The sequence below is a fragment of the Euleptes europaea genome, chromosome 9 (assembly GCF_029931775.1).
Source record: "Euleptes europaea isolate rEulEur1 chromosome 9, rEulEur1.hap1, whole genome shotgun sequence".
NCBI classification, from domain to species: domain Eukaryota; kingdom Metazoa; phylum Chordata; class Lepidosauria; order Squamata; family Sphaerodactylidae; genus Euleptes; species Euleptes europaea.
In genome coordinates this window covers 26,103,266-26,123,388 of record NC_079320.1, presented here as the reverse complement: position 1 = coordinate 26,123,388, position 20,123 = coordinate 26,103,266, and the positions used below count along the sequence as shown (strand labels likewise).

The following is a 20,123-nucleotide window of genomic DNA, read 5'->3' as shown; positions in this document are numbered from 1 at the left end:
TCGCCTTTATCACTTCCATCACTATCAGTATTGTTATTTCAGTTCATTGCTCAGCAGGAATGGCCTTAAATGATCAAATGTGCTACCTTAGGCCAAAATTACTGAACTGAATACAGCTAGTAGAACTGAAGTAGACATACTACTCAGGCTCAGAATTCTTTGGTTTTTCTTTCCTTATGCAAAAGAATTTGAACATAATGGCAAGTCCTATTCTGTATTTAGATCTCAGTTTCCTCATGAAATGCTTCAGAGGCTGCTAAATTTCCATCAGTGTGCTTTACCACCGCAGAACCCTGAAAAGCACTGTTTTCAATCAGAAGCCTAGCACCGCAGCTGTCTGGAGATTTGTACAGGAGTTCCATACTTGTCTGGGGTTTGGAGTGTTAAACCTATCAACTGTTTTGGCTCTCATTCAGTGGACTGGCATTGGTATTGCTGATGCTATCCCTTATAAATAGGGTTGCCAACTCCAGGTTGAGCAGTTCCTGGACATTTGGAGGATGGAGCCTGGGGAGAGTGGGCTTTGGGGACCTCAGCCAGGGTATAATTGATGTGGAAGCAGGCGGATTAGCAGTTATCCAGGACACACCATCAGAACTCCTTGCTTTATAGAAAACAGTGTTGTTTAATTTACAGTGCACAGATAAAAGTCAAACCGTCACGTACACTTCTCTCCACCAAACTTCCCAACACAGAGTTACAGTTACATAGGCTTATATACATTTCAGCACCTGAAACCAAAAAGGCCACCTGCAGACCTGGCCACAGTATTACATCATCGTTACTGCTTCAAACCAGTTAGTTGCAGTTCACCCTAGAACCTGCAAGGCTGTTGCTGCCTCTTGCATCATCCTAGATGCCTCTGATCTGACAGCTACCTGTCAGCTGTCTCTGTCAGATTATTATGGGCAACTTGTTACTCTGACAATAAAGCCACAGATTGCACCCTCCAAAGCAGCCATTTTCTCCAGGAGATCTGATCTCTGTCATCTGGAGATCAGTGAAAGCCAGCATATAGTGGTTAAGAGCTGTGGTTTGGAGCGGTGGAGTCTGATCTGGAGAACTGGGTTTGATTCCCCACCCCTCCACATGAGCGGCATAGGCTAATCTGGTGAACTGGATTTGTTTCCCCGCTCCTACACATGAAGCCAGCTGGGTGACCTTGGGCTAGTCACACTCTCTCAGCCCCACCTACCTCACAGATTGTCTGTTGTGGGGAAGGGAAGGTGATCGTAAGCCGGTTTGATTCTTCCTTAAGTGGTAAAGTCAACATATAAAAAACAACTCTTCTTTTTCTAATTCTAGGAGATCTCCATGCCTTACCTGGATGTTGACACTCTACTTATAGAGTTGTGTTTTTCATTTTAAAATATGTAATATTTATGATATGTATGCTTGTTAACCAGGGTTGCTTTTTTCCATAGGGTGATCCTGGAGACAAAGGCGATTTAGGTGCTGTAGGTCCAAAGGTAAGTGACTACTATTTTAGCTTCAAGTTACTTTTTGTGTTTCAATATCACCGGTAATGTCAGAACCTTTATAATCTGTTGATGTGTTATATTAGTACACCTTGTTCCCCTTGCCTTCTGCCTTGGGATTATTGTGGTTTAGGTTATGTGGCTTTGAAGCCAAACCAAGCTTACGTGGCTTTGGCCCAAAACAGACTATTTGCTACAAGTTCCATGATCCCAGCATATTTTAAAATATTTTAAATAGCAAGAAAGTGGGGCTCTGATTTGGACGGGGACTGTGGTGAAGGGGGAGGGGGAGTTTCAGAGCCTTGGGGCTGCAGTTTGCCCCACTGGGCAAAAGTAAGGCTCATTTGGTTTGGCCTAAAAAAAATCAGAATTGTGCATCTGAGCAACTGGCTTTAATTTTTTAAAAATATATAGTTGTTTTTTTAATTGTTCAGGGAGCCAATCTGACTGAAATGTGGAGTATAAATACATTAAATAAATAGCCTTGTAAGGTAGGTAGGCAGGTATTATTTTTTACATGTTACAAGGACTGGGTTTCAGTGGTGTCCCTAAGGCCTCCTATTAAGTTCACGGTAATGGCAAACCAGAGATTTCTTTATTTTTTCAGTTTCATAGCCACTACAATACACCAGCACTGCAGCGCTGATCTTTATAGAGTTCTAAAAATTGCTCTTGTCTTGATTTTGCCAGCTGATCATTAGGCTACTAAGAAATCAAATTCCATTAGATATAACTTTGACATTGTCAGACTGAAAAAAATCCATTGCCACTGAGAGCATTGAATAAAACTCGTTTTATCTATACTAAATCATCATCAGTACTATCAGTGCCAACTGACTCTTAAGAACGGCCATCAGAATGTGGTACCCATTCTGATCTTGTACCAGTCACACATGAAGGAGACAAGCTTGATTCTAGTATCTTGGGGGAACAGTGAAATAAAATAGCATTTAAGCAGCATTTGAAAAAAGAAAACGTTTTTTTCCAGATTAGCATCAAAACATCGTATTCAGTAATTGCAGGTGCCATTTCTGTAATGGAGCAAAAGCAAAATATGCATTAGGCAATAATGTTTATCTTTCTCAGATTAGGGCACAATAGTCATTCATTTGTATCCTGCACTCTTGATTCATATAACATTGTGAGACTTTGGGAATGGGGTAAATGTGTTACAGGGCCCACCTGGACAAAAAGGTGATCAAGGTGCCACAGAAATCATCGACTACAATGGCAATATCCATGAAGCCTTACAGGTATGTGATCAGAGACACACGTGCATGCACAAGACAGATTTATTTCCTCTGTTGGAATAGGACAAGAAAACATTCTTTTCTCAGGGAAAACTGGTGTAAGCACCATCTGTGCATGCATAGGGTTGTATCCTACCAATGTTTCACTGACACAAATGGATCTTTCCTGCCTTCCCTTTTTTGTGGCACTCCTCTTTTATCTTTGAAAAAGCATTGGCGGGGACTGGGGGACTTTCACAAATGAAAAGGCACACAAGTCAGGGCGTAGTAGTGAAGAGGAGAATCTAGCAAGTTTGCCTGTCTTCCATTAGTGGAATATCCATGGGATATAGTCCATAATGTCCCAAGTCCAATCCCAGTTAAAAATGTTAGCCGGGCTGGAAAAAAGCTTGGATAGTAGATAATGATGACCTATATGGATTCTGACTCAGTAGAAGGCAGCTTCATGTGTTTAAGAATAACCTTGAACAATAATCTGGCCTCTTCTTTTGTTACGAATTGGGCTTTCTCCTTTATGGCACCATTCAATTAAGCAAGTTAACCTCACACATCCAGGTCTTCACTTACATTATCTGATGAGAATAGATGAGTTCTATAACTGGTTGTGCTGAATTCATTCAAAAACACCACTTACCCTGTTCCCTGGATCAATTCAGATGGTGCAGACAAATGTGTTTGTTTGCGATGGGCAGACACCTAGTTAATTGTGCTCATGTACACCCTGCCTTCTCCCCTTTCCCTCGTCAACCCATTAGGCATGCAGAGATTAAAGTCAGAAGTCTTCAACTAACTCCAATGAGTTATGACATCCAAATGCAGGTGCCACCAATAATTGTTGCCAGTAACTGTAAATCTTGCCAGTAACTGGGAGCTTTTCCTCATGGGTTATTTACCCCGGGATTGATGCTGTAGGTAAACACATTAATTTGCTGGTTTCCCGCAGTATCATGGAGCATTTGTGTACCTCTTGCATTTTCCCTGGCTTTTTTTCTCATCTTTCCTAAATGGTTACTGTGTGGGCAGGAAAGTCTAGATTTTCCTGGTATTGCCCACATGACATCGTATTGCCCCACATTTTCTTCCCTGGTCTCTGCAACAATCTTCCACCACCACCCCATGCATCACTGGGGCTTAAGCCTTCTTCCAGTACTAAACTTCAATAGCATTGATGAGCATTATGTTCCCACTGGAGTTCCACATGTACTGCTTGGGTGCATGTAAGTTTCCCCAATGGTACAAGTAGTACCCCCCCCCCAAGATTTTTCAGGTCAGGAAAACAGTGCATGGGGGCTTAAGAACCACCCTCCCATGTACTGCATTCCTGACCAAAATCAGGGCCCAGCAACCTGAGAACTGAGTTTCCAATGAGGAACACAGTGCATGTCTGATAGAAAGCTCTTGTGTCAGATCTCGACATGACACAAGGACCTGTGTAACATGTAGTTAGGTCCTAAGAAGGAGGACTTGGAGATTTCAACCCAATTTATGAAGAAATTTTCTCCCTCCTTTCCCCAAGTATTACAGGTTCTGACATTTATCAGTTCTCACTGAAGTGAGGGAAAATTCACTGTTTGGCAGCTGTTTAGCTTCTTTCAGAACTTGGAACACTCTTTCAAGTAGGAATTGGCATTGTTCCTCACAATAAGCCTGTTCTCCTAGACATGTACTTGAAGACGCTGGAAATAAACCACAAAAGAAGGTGGAATTTTGCAAGATGTTGTTTTTGCAGTTCCTTTGGGGGGTTCCTTCTATTTTGTTACACGAGTCACTGGAGAATAAGTTCATTTTCATTCAGCAGCACAGAAATCTGTAGTCCAGATGCAAAATAAATTGGCTTGTAGTTCCTACACTCCCTGACCTGGATGGCCCAGGCTAGCCTGATCTTGTCAGATCTCAGAAATTAAGCAGGGTCAGCCCTGGTTAGTATTTGGATGGGAGACCACCAAGGAATACCAGGGTTGCTGTGCAGAGGAAGGCACTGAAAAACCACCTCTGTTAGTCTCTTGCCATGAAAACCCCAAAAGAGGTCGCCATAAGTCGGCTGCGACTTGAAGGCACTTTACACATACACAGTTCCTACACAAGACCAGAGGCCATCTCCTCAGTTCAGAGATCCCCCTTAATGGTGGACTATGCAAGAGATTGAACATGTGCATAGTGGAAGGATTTCCCCCATTATTTTTTGTCAAATAGCAGCTTTCCCCTGCCCAGGGACCACTGCCCCAGCAATGGCAGTTGCTTTTCAAGCCAAGTAGAATTTAAAACACGAATATTTTAAAAAATCCTTTCTTTGTTGGCAGTTAGAATGAATGAAGTACAACATCCTAAACAGTGCTTACCCAAAATATCTTAAGAGACCCAAATTCCTTGTGTACCATCAAGAAGTGACACAAAGCCTTTTTATTTGGGCAAAGGATTAATGATCAAGGATAAGCTAGGATGTATTTTACTTTCCTGCTTTGGTGTATTGATTCTGCCTAATAGAAATTTCTACCATTCCAAAATTTTCAAGATTATAAATGTAAACAAACATGGATAGTACAGTTAAGTCTTTTAAACAGAACAGCATTGTAGTGTACTTAATTCAAATGTACCACCTTATAGAAACTCATTTGTCAAAGAAAGCTTCCAAGTTTACTATTGCATTCTGATACTCTTCATGATCAACTACCATAAATAAAATAAGCTCCGAATGATAGTTCACTGTGTAGTGAAATAGTTACTCATAATCAGCTCTGTAAATACTGTTTCCTCTATTTACTAGTATAGCCACAGTGAATTAATAAAAATATAAACCATCTAAATTTGGCTTCTCAGGGCCTGGGTTAGTTGTTTCTTTCATTGAATTTGTCAATCAGATTCATGGAGTGACCCCCACCTCCCGCTGCCCTTTGCCATGTGTGGAGTATTATGTTCAAGTGTTACTGATACCAATCACAGCTATAAATTCTTGGTGTTTCGCTGAGACTGTATCAATTAAGTGGCCAGTGAATCACCTTCAGAGTTTGCTTGTCTTGTTCCAGCTGAAACCCTGTGGTAATTTCATGAGTGCTCTAAAACTCTATTTTAAAAGAAATCGGTTTTGTTCTCTAATAATAATAAAAAATTGTGCATGCAGCCAAGCCCACAAAGCACTTTGACTTAAACCTATTCAATATCCTTCTTCCAGGTTCTCTGCTTTAATTAGTTTGTGGGTCACAGATGTATTATTTACAGTGCAACGATTCCCCTTTTACAAGCATAAAACTTTATGGGCTGATCTAATTTTCTTTTTAATTCCGTCTTTTAAAAATCAGTTAAACTTCATGGGGGTTAAAACACAGATGAAGAATGCATAATTTGTACTTAAAGAACAATCTTCTTTTAACTTTTATTTCTCTAAGATGTTCAACTGTTTCTCCCAGACTGCCCCAAATTCTGTGAAATCCATTATCAAACAAGCAAAGTATTTTATTTCAAACTGCACATCTGGTAACATTGTCTTCTGTTAATACATTTTGCCAACAGAGGATTACCACCCTAACTGTCACGGTAATTCCTATTGCATGACATACAGTGCTTTGTGGCTGTTTTCTTCTGTGGTGTTGCATGTTCATAACTTGTCTGATTTAGAATGTGTCTTTTGTTCATCAGTTATTGACCCTGTTTATCACTATATACATTTCTACACCCAGTGTTGTGAATGGATGTATTGTTGAAAACTAGGGCTGCAGTTCTGTTCCTATAGAAGTTAATAGTGAGGTTCCCATTGATGTTGGTAGGAGAAAGGGATTGAATCTCTTGTTAATATTATAAAAAATTTATGACAGTAGGAGCTTTTTGTGTGCAAAAATAGCAAGATTAGTCTTTAACTTTTTGTTCCTGACCGGCTTTTAAAAAAACAAAACACATTATGTAGGGTAGTTCAGTTATATCTTAGAAGATACAGTCTGCACTTGTTCCAGAATAGTCTTAAATTCATGTAGTAGAATTCATTAGGATGTAGGTGATCCAGATGTAAATGATTTGTGAACTGCATTTAGAGCTGTGATCTCAAATGGAACGTCTTCCTATAAAAATACCTTTATTTCTGCTCAGAGTCAATAAGGTTCATTCATTCCAGATGTGGGAAATATTGGAAAAGGAAATTTCAGTTTAGCACGTTGAAAATTTTGCACTGCCTCAAGCTCTAACCTGCCATTCTGATCTCGGACTTTTCTGGCCTTTGCTTTTGTTAACAGAGGCATTCTAGGGTGAAAGGTGGCCATATTCATGCAAAGTTAACAATGAACTCTCTAAATACTTCTTAGTTTCTTTTTGTTTCTTATAAGATCACTAGTTTGAACATTTCCATGAGGTCTGTTTTGCCATCTGGGTAGATGTTTTTATGTCAGTGCATTTTCTTGGTTTGCCATTTCCTTGCAGTCAAAATTCAAAACAGTAAATAGGTGTTATATAAAAATGTGTGCTGCATGAAACGTCTGGTGTGACATAGCTTGATTGCACATTTATAAAGTGGCTAAGTACTTCTCTCCATTCAGGTTTAGTGTGGTTCTGTGCTAGTTAATGAGCAATTTTGAGAAGGGTCTTAGCTCTGAAACATACTTTTCCTGCAGAAGGTCTCAGGTTCATTCCCTGGCACTTGAAGAGGATTCCAAATCACAAGTCTGGGGGTGGGGGAGAGAAATCTCTGCCTAAAATCTTGGAGAGCCTCTGCCAGTCAGTACTAGGCTAGATAAACCAAATAGTCTGACTCAATATAAAGCAGCTGCATATGTTGAAATGAGCTGTGATTTTATGTTAAAACCGAAAGCAATTGATAAAAGAGCAGCTTGGAAAAAACGTGCTATGGGAAAACGTTTCTAGTGAAACATAACTAAATCCCAAGACATTCTGTCATCATGGTTGCCATCTGCAGGCTAAGCTGGTCTGTATTGTGCCTGCACGCACGCCTTTCCCCCTCTCTAGAAATGTATGCCTGTTTATCCTGGTGATCATAAAACCATACAACCCTGTTTTCCATCCAGTGTGTGGGAAGTACTTGTGTACATTCTTTTTACTGTTTCATATGCCATGCTTAAGTCTGCAGCACTGGATTTTTTAGCAGGTTAATAGCCATGAAAACCTGAACCCACAGGCAGCCAGAATTGTCAACTTTCAGGTGGGGCCCGCAGATCTCCCAGAATTAGAACTTGTCTCCAGACTACAGAGATCAGCTCCCCTGGAGAAAATGGCTGTTTTGAAGAGTGGACTCTATGGCATTATAACCAGATGAGCTCCTTCACTGATCAAACTCTGCCCTCCCTTGGGTCCACCCCAAATCTCCAGGAATTTCCGAACTTGGAGCTGGCAACCCTACACGGCAACGCTAAATCATTGGCACAAGAAATCCCACTGCTTTGTGGGCACAGGATTTTCTTATGTTCCGTTACCAATCTGAAAGAGCAGATGGTTGGATGCAGAGGCAGTGGGGGATGTTGCAAATTAGTCCCATTTCAGTCTGAACTTTGACAGGCTGTGGCATAGAAAAGACTTGTGCTGCAACTGGTCACCACAATTCACACCGTTTTTTCCGGTAGGCAGGGAGCTGCTTGCTGTGTGCAGCTGATGCCATCTGCAGGACTAGGCTACTTGCATGTCATTGTAAACTACTATAAATGCTAAGCTTGGCAGGTTAACTATGGGCAGAGAACTGATATGGGTGGCAATTTAAAGGTGCCCACTGTATATCCAGTGGTCCTCTGATTGGCTGCTCCTGCAAAGCCAAATGAAATACCTGTTTGTGTTTTTCAGTATGCTGTAAAGTTGTTACTTCAGAGCTAGAATGTCAGTAGATGTTTTTGGCATTGTCTTTGATTGTTTTTTGTCCTGCTTAGGAGTGTTATTACCCAGTGTAGTCTTTGTAACCCTGTGCTGTCTGTCCATATATAATTGTCTTCAACATTGTTGGTTCTTGATTATTTTAATACAATGTCTTGTGGGCTTTGTTATTAACATAGATGGGTGTATATTTGTCTGGTTAACCTGTTCGATTATCTGGATGGTACTAGACTAAAGTGCTTTTTTTTTTTGGCTTTAGGGTCCTCCTGGCCCTCCTGGCCCCCAGGGATTGCAAGGGTCCAAGGTGGGCATCTAAATCTTACTCATGTAACTATGAAAATGTAAAAAAAAAAAACCCTACATAGATGTATAAACAATGCTAAAGAAGCTTCCCAAGGAAGTGAGAAATGTCTGCTGTTGTCTGGTTAAGATCTTCCAAGAGTTTTGTGCTGTTCAGTTAACACAAGGAACAATATTTATTTCAAAAGCAATCACAAAATAGTATCTTTACCTAAGGAAATTATAATGTTGCATAAATGATGTGAAACGGAAACAACTATATTTAGTTCAATAGGAGAGAGAAGTTTTGATTGAAAGACTCAGATGTATGCCCAAGAAACCAGACTATGGGATGTGACATGATATAGTATAGCCCCATCTTGACAGATCTCGGAAGCGAAGCAGGGCTGGTACTTGGATGGGAGACCACCAAGGAAGACTTTGCAAAGGAAGGTGGTGGCAAACCACCTCTCCTTAATCATTTGCCTTGAAAACCCCTTGCTGGGGTTGCCATAAGTCAGGTGTGACCTGACAGCACTTTACACACACACAGCAGACTATTTATTTAGCTGATTTAGTTAATTAATTCTATGGTGGCTTCAGAACTGTGACTTGGAATCTACATGGAGGCAAGGGTGCCCCTGCTTTTATGGGGAAAATCTTTATAATGTTCTCCTCAAAATGTGAGCATTCCTGGGGAAATGTGGCATGATGGAGCAGTGGTCTGATCCAGGAGGCTGTATGTATGTTCTTATAGTCCAAGTAATGTTAACCAAACTAATACAGATGGTTTTTCACTTTTCAGGGTGAGCCTGGATCCCCAGGAATGCCAGGTGCTGATGGGGAGCAGGTATTTGAACTTCTCCTCCTCCCTGCAGACCAGAGAAAGGATATGGAAAAATTTTGAAATAAAAATTGTGTTGAATAAACAAACAAACAAATAAATAAATAAATAAAAGAAAATATTTTGTTGTGGAACAACATCCTTTACCATAGTTAATGAAATTTGAATGCAACCAGAGGTATTTGTTGATAACTAATAGTTAACTCAAAGATGTTGCTGATTTTACTGTGTGATTCTACAGGATTAATTTTGAATGTTCCATAAATGTAGGATTCATTTGCATGTTGCTCATGTGTTGTTTCAGGGGCCTAAAGGCTCAAAGGGGGAGATGGGTGACCCCGGAATACCAGGAGAAAAAGGAGGGATTGGACTCCCAGGATTGCCAGTAAGTTTGTTTAAAAAAAACCACACACACACATTGAAACATAAGGGGGAAATCTTTCCTAAACTTTTATGCAGAATAAACTCTCTATTTTGCTCTATTGTATTTGCATGCTGTATAATTATCTCCTATCCTTCTGATCTAGCAGTGCTGTTCTGTGTACTGTGAAAGTATTGTGACTATGAAAAAATAACTGTTCTGTTTGAGAGGACCCCATGAGATTCTCCTGCACATAGGAAACAAAAACCTGTCGGAACAGCAGGGAATATAGTGTGTGTCTGAAGCAGGAAGTTGCATAATATCTGCCCCTTAGGTGAGCAGAAGTGCCTTCTGCTTATCAAAGAGCATCTATGAATGAAAATAATGTTATGAAAACTCAATGATGATTTTGTAGGGATCAGATGGTATGAAAGGAGACAAAGGAGATGTTGGTTTGCCAGTCCTATGAGCACTGAACTCACAAGGCAGATTTGCTGATCAGTTTCTGTGTTCGCAAGACGTTTGGTATGGAAATAAGCACAATGGTGGTTCAGAAAGCCAGTCTTTCCTTCTAGACTAGCTAGATTGAGTTCAGTGTCTACATTCATGACAGAACAAGAAAAACTGGAAAAAATGATCCTGAAAATACTTCCATATAAAGTATTTCTAGCTGTTTGATATTTAAGTTGCCACTGTACAGACATAACATACAATAAGCCACTGGAAATACATACTGTAAATGTATTAAGGGCTTTTGAGTTGTGATATAAGGCAAAACAAATAATGGGCTGGATCCAAAGGACTGAGAACAGACTCACTAATGAAACAGGCCTTTCCACCTCCGTCTGTCTTCTGCAGTCCCTTACACCATCCAAGCAGTTGCTCCTCAATGTTAGGAGACCCTATCGGAACAGCAGGGGATACAGTGTGTGTGTGAAGCAGGAAGTTGCATAATATCTGCCCCTTAGGTGATCAGAAGTGCCTTCTGTTTATCAAAGGGCATCTATGAATGAAAATAATCTCATGAAATCTGATAGCTCAATGATGATTTTGTAGGGCTCCAACGGTATGAAAGGAGACAAAGGAGATGTTGGCTTGCCAGGTCCTCAAGGTCCTTCTGTAAGTTTTGTCATGCTATTTCAGTGCATGTATTAATATATATTGTTGGTTCTCCAATCCCCTATCCCATCCTTCATAAAAACCACTAGGGAGACCCATTCAGACATAATTAGTATGATACAAAGCAATGATAGATCATAACTGATACTAACCCTCAAGTTTTCAAGTGCTGGCTGTGGTTATCCTGTGAGCAGGATAGCAGCTAAACTTCCATCACCTTAAGTGGGAATACGCAGATTTGACCAATATATCTGTAAATATTATAGAAAAATTTTGTTTATAGGGATAATGTCTAGTTGTTATTTACAAAATGCTCTGACTTATGGGAGATACCTTTATCATTTTTTTAAGAACTGGATACTTCCAAATGAAGTTTTCCAAGATGTGTGTGTGTTAAGTGTCATCAAGTCACTTCTGACTTATGGCGACCCTAGGAACCAGTGTCCTATCTTTAACAGCCTTGCTCAGGTCATGCAGACTGAGGGGCCTGGCTTCCTTTATAGAGTCAATCCATCTCATGTTGGGTCTTCCTCTTTTCCTACTACCTTCAACTTTTCATAGCATTATTGTCTTTTTCAGTGAGTCTAGTCCTCTTATCGGGTGACCAAAGTATGATTGCCTCAGTTTAGTCACTTTAGCTTCTCAGCAGAGTTCAGGCTTGATTTGATCTAGAACCCAGTTACTTGTCTTTTTGACAGTCCACAGTATCTGTAAAACTTTCTTCCAACACCACATCAACTTTTTTCCTGTCAGCTTTTTTTCATTGTCCAACTTTCACACTCATACTAAGTAATAGGGAATAATATGGCATGAATTAATGTCAGGTGCTAGCAACACATCCTTACACTTAAGAATCTTTTCTAGCTCCTTCATGGCTTCCTTCCCAGTCTCTTTCTGATTTCTTGGTTGCAGTCTCCCTTTTGGTTGATGTTGGAGCCAAGGAAATGAAAATCATGTTCATCAGCCATAAAGTTATATAATTCCCCAGTATTCATTATTTTTGTCTTCTTGATGTTCAGCTATAATCCTGCTTTGGCACTTTCTGCTTTAATCTTCATCAGTGGTTGTTTCAAGTCTTCACTATTTTCTGCCAGTAATGGGTTGGTATATGTATGGATAGGTATAACAATTCAGTAAGGGCACCAGTGTGAACATTAATTAATTACATTATTTTTAATGCATAGATTATAGGACCCCCAGGATCTCCTGGCCCACATGGTCCACCGGGGCCTATGGTAAGTTCGTTTTTATGTGCCAGTACTGCATGAATTCATGACTTAAAGTGGAGTATCAGGGAGTGCTTGGCTTCTAAGCTGGGGTTCCTGAGCTAGACAACTCAAGAAAGTTTCTAAAGGCAATTCCCTTACAAAGCTTGCATGAGCATTTCCTTAGCTGAGTCTAAGCCAGGGCAGAATGAAAAAAATAATAATCTTATGGTCTGTGGGTGGAAGATTTATTCATTCATTTATATCCCACTTTTATCCCCAGTGGGGACCCAGAGTGGCCTACAATACATTCAAAAATACAAGGGAAACAAACAGGAAACAGGGAGGGAGGCCTCTAAGTGCCAAGCAGATCTTCCTTCTGTTCACAGTGTTCCACCCAGTTCTAAACTGCAACCTTCAGGCTAAGAACTAAAGGACAATGGTCCAGGCTTTAAGTACCTGTGAGCAGAGGAGAGCATACTCCCCACAATGTTATTAACTGCTGCTAGCCAGCTCGCTAGCAGGATGTCCCCCAGTTGCTTCCCTGCCAGGGATTCTGAGGGGCTATTGAGCAGAGGAAGATAGAAAGGGAACCAAATGGATCTCTGATGGAGATCCAAATGGATCTCTGATGGAGAAGCCCCCTAAAAATAGATTATTAATGAAAGATATTTATTACTGTACATAACTATAACTTGTATACAAATTTAAGATGCCTCCTCTTTTTCTGATGGCACAAGTGGGAGGGGGGAAGCTGTCCTTCCTTTCAGGTAAACAGGGTTTGTGCAGTTGTAAAGAAAGGTTAAATAATGGCACTGGGAGATGCCAGGGTATGGCTTTGACCATCTGCATTTTGATTGGTTAGGCTGAGTTGTTTAGGAAGAGCAAAGATTTTGAACTTCAGCTAGGGTTGTCAACCTCCAGGTGGTGGCACGAGGGCTCAAATACAAAACCACACTGGAAATTTAACAAAGGTCATATATTATGCTGAACTGCATTCTCTCATGCATAAACAGTACAGAACAGAAATGAATATAAACATGCTCAGCACAAGAGAGAAACAACAACGAAAATGGGGCAGAATGCTCCCAATGTAGCCAATGACAATCAAAAACGAACGGGGTGTTCCCGTCATCAAAGTCCCAAGTCACAAGTTCAAAAGGTCCGTAGTAACTAACTAGAGTCCAAAGAAGGAAACAAAGGAGAACGTGTCGTTGGTGCACGTTGGCTAGTCGTTGGTGCACGTTTCAAAGGCTTTCTTCAGCTCCAAAATTATAAGGCAACTAAGCTTTTAATCCAATTTTGGTAATGAGCAAGTTGTCCCGAAGACCGTCAGCTGTAAGGTTTCCCAGGCAGCTGGAGGTTGACTGTAGCCGGTGAGAATTCAGCAAGGGAGGAAAGGGTTAAAGTTTTCCTTTCTCCCTACTCTGCACTGTTCTCCTCCTGGGTACAGCAGTTCTGGAGGCAATAATAGATATAAGTATAAGTGCCTTAGTAGGTGTTGTCTCATAGGGACCGCAAAGATTTGTATCCAGGTCTCCAAAAGGACAACACCTATGAGACAACACCTACTAAGGCACTTATACTTATATCTATTATTGCCTCCAGAACTGCTGTACCCAGGAGGAGAACAGTGCAGAGTAGGGAGAAAGGAAAACTTTAACCCTTTCCTCCCTTGCTGAATTCTCACCGGCTACAGTCAACCTCCAGCTGCCTGGGAAACCTTACAGCTGACGGTCTTCGGGACAACTTGCTCATTACCAAAATTGGATTAAAAGCTTAGTTGCCTTATAATTTTGGAGCTGAAGAAAGCCTTTGAAACGTGCACCAACGACTAGCCACACGTTCCCCTTTGTTTCCTTCTTTGGACTCTAGTTAGTTACTACGGACCTTTTGAACTTGTGACTTGGACTTTGATGACGGGAACACCCCGTTCGTTTTTGATTGTCATTGGCTACATTGGGAGCATTCTGCCCCATTTTCGTTGTTGTTTCTCTCTTGTGCTGAGCATGTTTATATTCATTTCTGTTCTGTACTGTTTATGCATGAGAGAATGCAGTTCAGCATAATATATGACCTTTGTTAAATTTCCAGTGTGGTTTTGTATTTGAGCCCTCGTGCCGCCATTTTCTTTAACGCAGTTAAACACGGCACAGGTGTGTTTGTTATTGTAGCGAACCTCCAGGTGGTGGCTGGAGATCTCTCGCTATTATAACTGATACCCAGGCAATAGAGATCCATCCACTTGGAGAAAATGGCTGCTTTGGAAGATGGGCTCTATAGCATTATACCCCATTGAAGTTCCTCCCCTCCCCAAACCATGCCATCCTCTGCCTCCACCCTCAAAATCTCCAGGTATTTCCAACCCAGAGCTGGCAACCCTACCTTCAGCCCAAGTGGTTCTAATCCTTCCCACAACTTCGCAGAATCTTTGGAAAGCAGGAAAGGCTTCTTGGCAAGCAGATGCCAAATTTCACTTTTTGTTTCTCTGGAGTGTTTTTTAGTGGCTTGGTAAAGAGCAGTTTTCTACTATATAAATGCCTCCCTGTAATTTTGAAATCTTTATTTTTAGGGACCTCATGGACTACCAGGCCCAAAGGTAAAAAAAAAAAAAACCACACATAAAACCGAGGCAACTATAAACCTAAGTATGTTAATGTGTTATGCTGTCATTCTCATTAATCACGTTGAAGCATGCACTCATAGTTTGTCCTTTGTCTCACTTTTCTGTGAAATATGTTTTGATATTCTTAAACCTCTAAGCAGCTGCTTAAAATAAAACGTTAAAGCATATTTTAAAATGTAAGGATTTATGGCAATTTCCTGTGTCTGTTCCACATCTCCATAAGCTGAATTAACTATCTCTAATGTTAATTATGGAGCGCCAATAAAAACATCCAGTATTCTGGTGAGACTTGCCATTTGGAACTACCTTCCACTTAAGCTTAGAAAAACAGAGGATGAGTGTACTATGCACTTAAGAAGTAAAGTAAAATCCTTTCCAGGTATTACTTTCTTCTTGACCTTTGTCTTTCGGTCCTAATTATTCCTTCTCAAACTCCCTTCTTCCCCTGTCTTTGTAATGCAGTTCTTTCTCATTCTTTCTGTCTGTGTCTTGTCTCTGAAGGCCTGTGTGCTTAAAATATTCCTAACAAGGGTCTGTAGCAAGCAAGAATCCATAGCTACTGCTGGAAGACTAAGTCCAGGTGTATGGGTATATGTAAATGTACTCACACACAAACCCACACTGCATGGCTTAGAGAGGGGATAATTTAAAGGATGTGAGAGAATTCGTTATACAGTACAGTAGTGCAATTTAATACCATTACCACATTTAGCTTTTTATAGCCTTTTACAAAACCCCATTTATGAAATCGGCGTTATTTCTCCCCCAAAAAAGGAAGAATAGGAACTGCAACAACCTAGCTCTTAGGGATACCAGCCTCCAGGTGGTATCCCCCAGAATTACAACTCATCTCCAGAGTATAGAGATCAGTTCCCCTGGAGAAAATGGATACTTTGGAGGGTGGGCTCTATAGTATTGTGTCCCACTGAGGTCCCTGTTCTTCCCAAGCTCCATCCCCAAATTTCCAGGAGTTTTCCAACCTGGTTCTGGCAACTCTACCCCCCCCACGCCCCCTGCCAGTGGCCAGGGGGCCCCTGGCCCTGGCCACTAGGGCTATCAATTCGGTTCGGTCCGAACTGAAAATCAACCGAATTTCCCCTGATTCGGTGATTTTCTGTTCGGACGGATCCGAACACAAAAGTGGCGGGCAACCGGGGGGGCCGAATTCAGCGAGTTCGGGAGTTCGCGAATAAATTCGGCCAATACAGCCCCCCTTCAGGGGAGCCCGTTGAAAGGCGCGGGCTGCCCTTTAAACTGATCTGAGCCTCCCAGCTGGGAGGCTCAGATCAGTTTAAAGGGCAGCCCGAGCCTCTCCAGCGGAGCCCGCTGAAGGGGGGCGGGCTGCCCTTTAAACTCATCTGCGCCTCCCGGCCGGGAGCCCACTGAAGGAGGGCGGGCTGCCCTTTAAACTCATCTGTGCCTCCCGGCCGGGAGGCGCAGATGAGTTTAAACGACAGCCGCGCCTCTCCAGCGGAGCCCGCTGGAGAGGCGCGGCTGTCCTTTAAACTCATCTGCGCCTCATCTCCCGGACGGGAGGCACAGATGAGTTTAAAGGGCAGCCACGCCTCTCCAGCGGGCTCCGCTGAAGGGGGGCGGGCTGCCCTTTAATCTCATCTGAGCCTCCCAGCTGGGAGGCGCAGATGAGTTTAAATGACAGCCCGCGCCTCTCCAGCGGAGCCCGCTGAAGGGGGGCGGGCTGCCCTTTAAACTGATCTGCGCCTCCCAGCTGGGAGGCTCAGATCAGTTTAAAGGGCCTTCGCGCGCCTTCAGGGAATCCCTGAAGGCACGCTTCGGCCGAATTTTCCCCCGAACTCCGGATCCCCCCGAATTACCGGGGATCCGAAGCGGGGGAGTTCGGACTTCAGCACGTACCGAACCCACAAGGGTCAAATTCGGCCGAATCCGAACTGTACCGAATTTTTTTTTTTTGACAGCCCTACTGGCCACCCAACTTGCTATTGACATCAGCACCAATTCTGTCCAACCTAAAGTGCTTTGATGAGACTCATAGCACAAAGATGAGACTCACACACAAACACTCTGAAAATTCTCCCAGTCCTGCTCCTAAATTCTCAGGGCAGTTAGTTTTCTAACTAAAATTACCACTGAATAGATCATAGGAATTAGAGCAAAACACTTTCTGAAGATGTTAGCTTTTCAACTTTTGAGTGGCATTCAATATATCAGTGGTACTCACTCCACAGATCGCATAGGTCACATTTGCACTTACCATCAACCCAAAAAGACACATTTACTTCCATCCCTGGCATGGGTAGAGTTGCCAACCTCCAGGTAGGGCCTGTAGGGTCTCCTGCTCTTACAACTAATCTATAGGGATCGGTTCCCCTGGAGAAAATGGCTTCTTTGGAGGGTGGGCTTTATAGCAGTGTACCCCTCCCCAAACCCTGCCCTCTCCAGGCTCCATCCCCCAAATCTCCAGGTGTTTCCCTGGGGCTGGCAACCCTAGGTATGAGGCCTGCACTGCAGGGTATGCGCCTGCATACCTTTCCCATTCATCTGGCAGCAGCTGTTTCATGGTGGGAACCAACTGCCAATCACAGTCCCGACTGGACAAGGCTTTGCCCACTTTCCTGAAACATAGGGTGGGTGCCACAGTGGGGAATGGTGCTCAGGAGAGCCACTTGTGGTACTTAAAAGAGCCACATATGGCTCCTGAACCACTGAGTATCACTGCAATAAATGAACAAAACATTTGCAGAGGGTTTTTTTTTAAGTATGTTTTAATCTGGAAAGGTTAAAATTTGAGGGCTACTTGGGAGTTTATGCAAGTTAGCTCTTTCCATTAAACTTCAGCAGGCTTCATTTGTTGCTGCTGCTTGTGTGCTTTCAAGAACGACTGTTGGGAAGTACAGTTTTGTAAGTGTTCTGAGAATTCTTTGCTACCTTTGCCTGGAAGCTGTGGCTACATACACATGAGTTGTTTGCCCCAGTTTGGGCTCTATTGGGAAGTTCCCCATAGATTTTGGTACTTCTGTGCCCTTCCCAGAATTTCCCTGTCTTTCCTGCATTCTTTCCCAAAACTGCTTTGTTGTGTTTTGGGAAGATAGCACCAAAGCCAGGATGTCACTCATGTGGACGAGAAAGCCGAGATCTTGCTGGTCCCATCCACATTGGTGCTATTGTCCCTGCTCTAGTGCCCTGCAGTAGCCATTCACCCCCTCCCCATGATTACCACCAGAGGGCTTTTTGAGAAATCACTAGTTGAATATTGTAACAGCATTATAATGCTATAACAATCTGTCTATCAGGTTCTCTGAATGCCCAGCTTTCATTTTAAAAAGCGAAATCTCCGGTTCCTTTCCCCGTATATCTCTCCAATAAAAGGGGCTGGAGACTTAATTTTAAAAAAAGAAAGAAAGCAGGGAATTCAGAGAACCTGTTAGAATGTTGTAATATTATAACATTATAACAATGTCAATTGCCATTTTAAAAACTTTTTTAAAAAAAAACTCTGGTGGGAGGCCAGGGAATTTCCAATACCAGGGAAAGGAGGCAAGAAAAACACTGGGAAAGCTACCATGTGGAAGCCCTTTTGCTGCCTTGCTGAATCTGCAACTGCTACAGCAAAAGGGAAACCACATAAGCCCATCCTTGTGTGGAAAACACATGTTACAGTTAAATAGGCTTGGGATTCGTTTCAATTTGTAATGTAGCGATTACTCTCAAGGCACATGAAAATAGAGCAGTAATTGAGCGAGTCCTCCCGGACTTGCTTGGGAGAAGTTGCAGCAATGTTGGAAATAGGGTATGCTCTCCAATAATAGTGTAATCATCTTTTTGGGAGACCGTTCCATCATGGGTTTAAAAAATGCATATATCCCCATGCATCACACTCCTCCTCTGAAGTCATGTTTAATTAAGCATGCTTAAAGGTTTAGAATATCGCTACATGAATTATTGCTGCACATTCCAGTTCACTAGGAGAAGGAAAAGGCCACTCCAAGCATTATAATGGCTCACAAAGCAGTTTCCCCTGCAAGTTTAATCAGTCCAATGAGCCTTCTCATTTGTGATACATTTAGTTTCAGTTGAAAACTTGCCCTTACAACTGGTCTTTGAATCCATTCTAGACCAGCAAAAAATGAAATTCTTAGTTAACTATATTGCTAAGAAATATTTCAAAATGGTTGTGCCTAGTCCTGTGTCATCTATTTTAATATGGCTCATGACCATTCCTCTAGATAAATTGCTTGTAATCTGATAAATGCCTCATAGAAAAGGAAGGTTCTTCCAGTGAACAAAACCAGTTGTATTAAAGAACTGGAGTGTGCATCCATGTCTGTCACCAGCTCCCTTCTGTCCCAGCTTCAATAACCATATCAGCACCCCCCCAAAATAGCATTTATACTTTTACATTTAGGGTGAACCAGGGTTAAATGGTCTTAAAGGATTGAAGGGTGAACCAGGTCACAAGGGTGACAGAGGGCCCCTTGGTCTTCCAGTAAGTAAAATACCTATTCAATTTCAGTGAAAACTGCAAACTTGTCTTTCTATTTTCAACCATAAACTCTGGTTTACTCGCTGGCAAATATAAAGCTATCTCATGTTGGAGCAGGACATCCATCTTGTTTTGTTTTTATCTGGAGTCTGTTGTTGTGTCATATGTAACGCTCAGTACTGTCAATTTAATCCCCCCCATTTTTGTCATTTGTCAGTTGGCAGTGTCAACCGTGTTGCAGCACCATGTTCCCCCACATCAATCATGTCGTTCTTTGAATGCTGTATGACATTTTACTTTACTATTGATTTTTTTTTTTATCTCTGCCCTCAATGGGTTGGTTCCTCTACACTGCTTCTGTAGATTCCTCAAGTGCTAGGCATTTCCTGTTCATGTAAAATGCTAGCATCTGGCATGAATAGAATATACCCAGCCCCAAGGAAACACTCTCCATAATGGAGGACTATACAAGTGAAACAAAATCATAAGCTGCAACCCAACACTTTTTGTTTGGGTTCGACTGCTGCTTTTATAATAAAGGGCTGAAACATTTCTGAATAAAGGCCTAGGGAAGTGACGTACCTGTGTTCTTTATTTATTCTTGGATTCGAACTTATTCAGGCTTGGCTAAACCAGAGTCATTTTTGTAATTCTTATAATAAGTTTGTCTTCACTAAAAAAAAAACAACCCCTCATTAAAATA

At 41.9% G+C, this 20,123-nt stretch overlaps 1 protein-coding gene across 1 annotated transcript in view; it reads left to right on the top strand.

Moving 5' to 3' along the window:
* The window catches only part of COL25A1 (collagen type XXV alpha 1 chain), a 344,124-nt gene that overhangs the window by 301,427 nt on the left and 22,574 nt on the right, over positions 1-20,123 (top strand). The window contains exons 18-26 of the mRNA XM_056855865.1: positions 1,425-1,469; positions 2,654-2,731; positions 8,787-8,831; positions 9,612-9,656; positions 9,955-10,035; positions 11,068-11,130; positions 12,315-12,365; positions 14,908-14,934; positions 19,343-19,423. Coding sequence (XP_056711843.1) covers positions 1,425-1,469; positions 2,654-2,731; positions 8,787-8,831; positions 9,612-9,656; positions 9,955-10,035; positions 11,068-11,130; positions 12,315-12,365; positions 14,908-14,934; positions 19,343-19,423 — 516 coding nt within the window. The remainder of the gene's footprint in view (positions 1-1,424; positions 1,470-2,653; positions 2,732-8,786; positions 8,832-9,611; positions 9,657-9,954; positions 10,036-11,067; positions 11,131-12,314; positions 12,366-14,907; positions 14,935-19,342; positions 19,424-20,123) is intronic.